Raw genomic sequence first — 7,478 nt, 5'->3', positions numbered from 1 at the left:
GTGAGCTTACCCCTATTTCTTCTGTATATAGTGTAGCTTCGCTGCTAGATTCAATGAATCAGACCTTCATATTTGGGTGGTGAGATACCGAAGATCACGTACGCCGCGGTCTCCGACACTAAGCCTCCCTCGGGCGAAATGAGAAACATTGGCAACACGTGCGCGGGGCGTCTGGGCGCGACTTCATTTGGGCCCTCTGTTGAGACAATCCAAGTGTCCTCCACCTAAAACCTTGGTCACTACCCGCGAGAGTGGGAGTACAGCATGCTACCGACTAAGATCCTTGCGGCGCTTGCCCTGTGCGCGCCGAGCCGTATGTACAAACCCCACAGAAGACATGCATTGACTGATCCATTGCAGTCGTGACGGCTCAAGAATGCACGATGGAATCTGCACCAGGCGGCACCCACATCAACAGCACGCAAGAAGCGCGCGACCTCTTCGCCGGATGCACTACGATCATCGGCAGCGGGTTTTACCTCAGCGACAACTTCACCGGGACCCTTTCTCTGCCGGGCATTACCAATATCACGGGGCACATGGGCGGCGGCACAAATACGGGGGATCTTGCCATTGAAATGCCAGACTTGCAGTATCTCGGCGGGATTTATTCAATGGATACGAATATCAGTCGGGCGTACTTCCCAGAGCTGATCTCGATCGAGTATGGTTTATCGGTTGAGCGCGCGAACGACAATGTCCAGCTTCTGTTTCCAAAGTTGACCAGCGTGCCGCATATTAATATTCGCTCGCTGTTTGCACGGCATGTCTTTTTTTTCTTTCTTAGCGGCATTTTTATGCCTTGCCGTCAACACAGTGAGTTGGACTGACACGACTACCTAGCCTTGATTTCGCGGCCCTCGAAACGGTCCTCACTAATATCGGAATCGAATTCTGCCCGGACTGCAGCAGTGAAGATATAGCCGCACTAGACCTAATCCCGGCTCTATCTTTCCCTTCTCTCCAGTCCGCAAGATTCATTGACATTTCGGGGACGTTCTCCGAGTTCGTCCTCCCGGCCTTTCCCCTCCCCCCGCACTCTATCTATGCGCATCTCTTGCAAGTCGAGCCGAAAAATCAATGCCAACTGACATATTCGTAGAATCGAGTTCCCGGCTCTCATATCGGCCGGCTCGCCGAACGTCTACAATTATTACCGCGACGACGCCGGGATCAAGATCCAGAGCGGACACAGCGGGCTCGAGTTGAGCTTTCCCCAGCTGGAAGTCGTGGACAACAAAATAGATCTGTCTGGTTCGATCATGGGGTCTGTACCGCTGTCCTTTCACGGCATTGTTTTATGTTGTTGAAGACGGGCCTCTTACTGATGATATATAATATAGCCTCGAACTCCCCTCGCTACTGCAGTGCCACGCCAACCTTATCCTGAACGCCTCCACACCGCTGAAATTCGAACTCCCAATGCAGAGTAGCGGGTTGGTTGAGCTGTACGGGCAGATAAGCTAGTTCGTTCCACCTCTATACCTACTCTCTGCAACCCATTGCGTAATCTTTTATACTAACCCAAGAACTTCCTTCTTCGGCTTGGAATAAAACAGCGCCTCAATGCCGTCCCTCAATAAAGTCGACCGCGAGAATAACGTCTGGATATTTAGCCAATCTATCTCCTGCAGCGCCCTTGGGCCCGGGTTCCAGGACAGCCGCTACTACAAGGACAACTGCGTCATCCCACGCCGAGAACCAGAGACGGAGAAGGTAAAGATTATCGTGGGCGTCGTCGTTCCCACCGTGGTTGTTATGTTTGTCGTCGGGGTTGGTATCTGGTATAAGAGGCGTGGTAGACGAGGGGAGAAGAAGGCGGTGGCGGAGGTTGAATTGGTTGGTCTGGATGCGGAGGGGAGTGAGAGGGTGGCTACTGCAAGCGAGGAGGTTAGGGCGCCAGAGCTGGAGAGGACGCAGAGGGAGAGGAGTCGGACGCCGCCACCGCCGTATGAGGCGCGTCAGTCATGAGGTTGCGGAGGAGGAGGCGGATACAGTAAGTATGGTGGGGGAGAATCTGTGTGAACATCTTGATTGGTATAGATTTGGGAATGTGCTATGCATGCGAGAGGCTGCAGGTGCCCACTATATAGGAATTGTCATATTGCGCTGAAAAAAACTCCACGCCACAGGCTACTCAATATACCGGCTTGCCGGTGGCTACGCTGACTACCTGTACGTCAGGACGACTCCTGAGACGCCAAATGCTACCTATGCGAGACGAGCTACTTTTAGTGCAAGAAACAGCCTCGGACAACCTCACAAGCCTCACAAAAGCCACAGAAGACCCTACAGCCGGTACGAGCCAACCTTCTGCAAGGCAGAAAGTCGGCGGGCGGGCTGTTTGGGCGCGGCACTCGTCATGTCTAGGTTATAGTAGAGTATATGCATCTGCCCTATAAAAGCCTAGACAACATCAACTTCGTAGGGCCAATGCATGCCATGGTTAACGGCAAAGGGCGAAAAAAAAAAAGCTATCTATCTTCTACCTCTTGGAGCAGCCGAATCGAACTGGACTTGATTTAGTCGGCCCAGGTCGAGCAATTGAGGATGAATCTGAGCTCTACCTACTGTGACCAGCATTAGGTAATCGAGGCTGATAGAGTAGTAGTCTAGCGAGGGAGACAGCCTACTGTTCGTGGGTACCAGGATGGTTGATAAAGAGCTGCTTGGCTTGGGATTCATGGTTGCTGAGATGAGAATGTTGAGATGGTTGCGGTTGGACTACCTATTCACGCGTTAACTTGGATGCGTTACCAGTGTAGGGCTACCTACTGGGGGAGATGCTGTTGGATAGGTAGGGCGACTACTATTCTTGGGAATCTCTTTTGGCACATGCATCCCAGTCACTCAAGCCTTGCACTACTGTGTTTATCTGGCGTTCAAGCCCAAGTTAAGACCAAATTATGGATGAATTAGTTTCATAAGACAAGTCTTCACTCAGCGAGTCTGAAAAGCATGGTAGTGATCCTGCTCTGCCTGTGAAGTTTCAGAACGATGTATGTAGGGTTAGCATCATACCCATAGAAGCCAAGCTCTCCATCCAAAAAGAAAGAAGCCGCAAAATGGAGCAATACCAAGACGAAACAAGCTTCGCACGACGGATGGCTCAGCTGCTCATATTCGCCTCGTGTTCTAGAACTCGGCTGAACACCTCAATGCTATTATTCCATGTTAGGATAGAAGCCAGAAGCGTGGGAAGCACCTGCGCAAAGGACACAATCTCATCGCAACGAGCGCTGTGTAGATCCTGTCGAGTGTAACCCCGCTTGAGCGGCTTCGAGGACATGTTTGTTCGTCAACTTTCGGCTGAAGCCTCCACGCCATCGTCAACCACCTGGCCGCAACCTTTTGGTTCATTTCGTTGTCCTCGGCTAGCTAGCAAAAATCACCAGAGAACTTGTTTGTCTCGTGCTCAGGCGTGTGGAAGGAGCAACTTTTGAAGCAGGAAGTAGACAGTGACCGGGGCAAGATCAACTGTATGGCACCATGAGGTGTTTGTGAACGCTTGCTTGGTCAGTCAGTCATCCGGATGGCCTGTCTCTCCATGCGCCGCAGCCCTAGCGCACGACAACAAGGGTTTTAGGCCAAGCGTCTGTAGCATTTGGACAACATAACTGGGTCCGATCGAGCCTCCCTCCCTGATCATTAACCAACTGCTCCATAGCAGCAAGGAGAGCTTTGCTTTGTAATCTGCAAAAGTACGTAATGTTGCAATTGCTTTCTCATGGCCTGGCCTCAGGGACGTACCGGCGAGTATGATTGACTTTGAAGACAAATTGAAACGTACTTGCCTCGCGCGACCCTTGATCAAAGCCCAGAGACCCAGATATCACTAGCACCACCCATGAGGTTGGCTAGCGTTTTCGAAATCGATCGCCCCCAAGACCCAGGCGTTCAACTAAACCTTCTAGGTAGTCATGGATCCAGAGCGGGCATGGCATGGTCTGCTGTGCACTAAACCAACTTTTGACAGCGGTTGGGCCACACGCTGGCAGGTTAGTTAGGTAATGGGGTGTTTTATGTAACAGCTCTTGTGTGATTTTTTGTTTTTCTTATTGTGGCCATTTCTATTTATTTTGATTAAACTGTATAGCGTTGGGAACGCATTCATGTACTTTGAACAGGTATAAAAATAATTCAAATATTCATATCATGAATTGTTCTATCCCAGCCATTCATCCTGATCTCATTCGTCTATAAATGTAGCATAACATAAGCTAACATAGCATAACGTCCATCGTAAGTAAATATATACATATAAGCCAATTCTCGAGCATCCATCCAGGGAAGTCGAGGTTCATAAGTAAGAGTTAAGAGTGATCGTCGAGATCGTCTTTCGAGGGTTTCTTCGTCGTAAACATTGAGGTGGGTAGAGGTAGAAGTAGAGGTTGAGGTATCAAGTGAAGCTCCACTTTGCGTTCGCTGATCAAAGGAAAGTGAAGGAGGAAAGGTCAGGTCAGGTCATTAGGCGTGAAAGGTAGAGGTTCGGAAAAGTAAGAGGGTGGTTGGTAGGTGAGGTAAAGTGTTACATCGGAGCAAGAGTAGTATCATGCATACTCTCCTCACTAACCGAGGTAGCAGGCGACGCCAACCCAGAGACAACAGACGAAGTGCCGCCCTGTCCCTGTCCCTGTCCCTGAGGATCCAATTCGAGCAGCGACTCGTCGCGTGCCGCGTGTGGCTGCGAAAACGGTTTCGAGGAGCTCATCATCAGGTCGTCAATCCCCGGTTTCATCGGAACATGGTGGTCGAGATCTGTCGCGTTGTCCAGTGACTCGAGAGCGAACTCCAGAAACTCGGCGTTTTTCTTGCTGACGCTCAATGTCCAGCGATACTCGCAAAGACGGAGGCGGTAGAACTCGGCTTCTTCTTTCGTGGGCGCCGTTACACGGAGGAGGATGCCAAATGAGCCGATGAGGGCGAAGTGCGTTCGAGACACGCCGGGCCAGAAGGACTGCAGGTGAGACGGGCGCAGTCGGTTGACAAAGTCCATTGCAGAAATGAGACGCGTTTTGGCGGCCGAGCGGCAGATGTGGGAGAGGTAGGCGTCTGTTGTGTCGGGGGAGAGGGAGCGCACGATGCAGCGGTGGAGGGTGATTTCGGTGGCAAAGTAGGACAGGTGTAGGGCGCCGTTGCGGGCATTTTCTTCGGTGATGGTCTCGAATATGTCGGTTGCTGAATCGAGTTTCAATAGCGCGGGAAGACGCGCAAACCAGTCTTTGAGGCGGATTTGAGCGGGTTTGGCGCGTTCTAGAATCAAGCGTGTTCGGTTGCTGCCCGCGGCTTTGAATTCCTCGATTGATTGGAGAGTGTAGAATCGGTCTAGGATGTCGGACAGAATGGTGGTCAAAGCCACCAGGTGACAGAAGAAGAGCGGACCATGGCCGACGGGCGCATCGTCAAGCTGGGATGACGTCGCGGCGAATGCGTCTGTAAAGTCGTCCTCGACGAGATCTTGAACGGTCCAGTTTGAGGATACAATGTGAGACGGCCGTCCGTGCACCATTGCTGACCACTTGTCCTGCATGTAGAGCGCCCATGCCAGACGCTTCCTTAGACCCTTTTCCCACGTCTCCATCCGCCAGTCGGAGCAATCTTGGTGAAGGCCGAGCTCGAATCCAGCAGTCACCAATTGCGCGTTCAACGGTGCAGTTGCCAATGTTGACTTTTGCATAAGTAGTAACCCGGCCTGAATTGTCGACATGGAGGCATAGGGAAGGGATTCTGTAAGCAGTTTCAAGGCAGTTGCCTCGAGGCGAGCGGCATCGGGTCGCCGGGGCGAGGCTGGGCCGATATCAACAAACTTCAGAGCCAGTACGTAGACAGCAGAGAGCAAGAGCGGAGAGATGCCATTCCTAGTCCTATATGACTGGCGAAAGACATCTTCCATCAAGATAGGGAAGGTCGGGTGGATGCGCTCAAAGAACTTCTCTACCAAGGTAGATCCATAGGGCGCAACCAGACTCTCAATCGAGTCCAGAGAGGCAGACGGGGATGACTCTGCATGAGACATGGTGTTTACGACCCGCATAAACGTGCCGTCGTCGCCAAGTTTCCGCACGCGGGAGGCGGCTATGAAGCTCTCGTCGTTCTGGTCTACTGGGAGATAGGCCAGCAGGGCGGGTTCCAGTTCGGTGGTGAGGCCGATGTGCTGGGTGGTTTGGTGCCAGTACGCCACAGTGTTGAGGCGTGGATGCTCACTCAAGGGCGCACGAGCACCATCAGTTTCAGAAAGGGTCGACACTGTTAGTGAGAGCCTGGCGGGGGCATTGATAATGATTAGCGTCCCAACTCTATCTGATAAAGCATATCCGAGATCGGCTGCTGAAAGCCAATGAGATACGGAGGAATGGGGGTTACCTTTTGGGGGAGTCAGCAATAGCATCACTGGAGACGCTGATTGTCTCGTCGAGTTTCCGCTTCTTTGACGGGAGATCCGCTGGACTTGTTCGGGTGGTTGTGGTAGTACTGGTGGCTGATGATAGGGTGAAGGTGCAGTCCTGGCGATGAAAGTCGCACGAGTAACACTTGTTGACCATCTCGTTCATAGCGCACCGGCTCTTGCGGCGCAGGCAGGCGTCACAACTCGGACTTGGTCCATCACGGACTTGCGCAGAGCCAGGAGGACGAGGGAGAGTGCCAATGGAGGCGGGTGGTGAATGAGTCTGGAGTGGTTGTAGCGGCTGCTGGTGTTGCGGCGGTTGCGGGTGGTTATTCTGCAGCAGCGGCCGGAGAAGATGACGGTCTGAAGGGGAGGCCTGCTGGAGCCCAGCCGTCGAGGACGACTGCAGAGCGATAACAGCAGCCATTCAAAAGGGGACGATAGAGAGGACGGAGCAGTGATAGAGAAGAGAAAGATGAAGATAGGGCGGGAGGGAAGACTTGGGGCGATGACGGGCAGTTGATTGAATGGGATTGATAGACACGCGATTTCGTCACGTAAAGATGTTCCCTGATGGGTCCCCGGGATTCCGCCAACCCCAGAAGAGATATTCTAGACTGGGGATGAAGCTCAGTCCAAGTCCACTGTCCAGTGTCCAGCAGGGATCAGGGCAGCAGCCAATGATGACGGCGGCAGCAGGAGATCTATCGCTGGTCTGATAGATCGATGCCACGTATGTAGAGAAGAACTGTCAGTGTAGAGAGCTTATCACCGAAAGCGAGTGAGGAGAATGATAATGTAAATGTAAATGTAATGGAGTAGTCCGCTGTCCGCTGTAGATCTGGATATCAGTAGCGGAATCGGAGCTATACTCCCAGTACGTAGCCTCAAGAGTCGACAGGTCAAACACAGTATACAACAACCACTCTCAGTAACAGTAGCAGAAGCAACTTGACTCGAGGCAATCAACACATTTAACACCGGATTGAATGATATAATAACCGACTCTCCTCCCCGTGCATGCGACAGTCACAGCGACACGAGAAAGCGCAGGCCAGATTGATTCCCACACGTAACAGAATAGCCAGGTCGC

General features: G+C 52.2%; 2 protein-coding genes across 2 annotated transcripts; one reads left to right on the top strand and one right to left on the bottom strand.

The window, feature by feature from the left end:
• Positions 1-264: 264 nt before the first annotated feature.
• BDV17DRAFT_293114 (uncharacterized protein) lies at positions 265-1,971 on the top strand (the record flags this gene model as incomplete). Its single annotated transcript, XM_073762521.1, has 6 exons — positions 265-313; positions 361-754; positions 844-1,005; positions 1,103-1,267; positions 1,344-1,448; positions 1,560-1,971. The coding sequence occupies 6 exons, from the start codon at positions 265-267 to the stop codon at positions 1,969-1,971; spliced, it is 1,287 nt and encodes a 428-aa protein (XP_073613836.1).
• A 2,359-nt stretch (positions 1,972-4,330) lies between these two features.
• Positions 4,331-7,373, bottom strand: BDV17DRAFT_141099 (putative C6 transcription factor (OTam)). The gene is made up of 2 exons (XM_073754299.1): positions 6,364-7,373; positions 4,331-6,260 (listed from the first exon to the last, which is right to left on the bottom strand). Exons 1-2 carry the CDS (start codon positions 6,810-6,812, stop codon positions 4,529-4,531), a joined length of 2,181 nt encoding a protein of 726 aa, XP_073613835.1. The 5' UTR covers positions 6,813-7,373; the 3' UTR covers positions 4,331-4,528.
• Between the last annotated feature and the right edge of the window lie 105 nt (positions 7,374-7,478).

The sequence above is a fragment of the Aspergillus undulatus genome, assembly GCF_047715775.1.
Source record: "Aspergillus undulatus strain CBS 261.88 unplaced genomic scaffold BDV17scaffold_38, whole genome shotgun sequence".
NCBI lineage: Eukaryota > Fungi > Ascomycota > Eurotiomycetes > Eurotiales > Aspergillaceae > Aspergillus > Aspergillus undulatus.
This window is presented reverse-complemented; position numbering and strand designations above follow the sequence as displayed.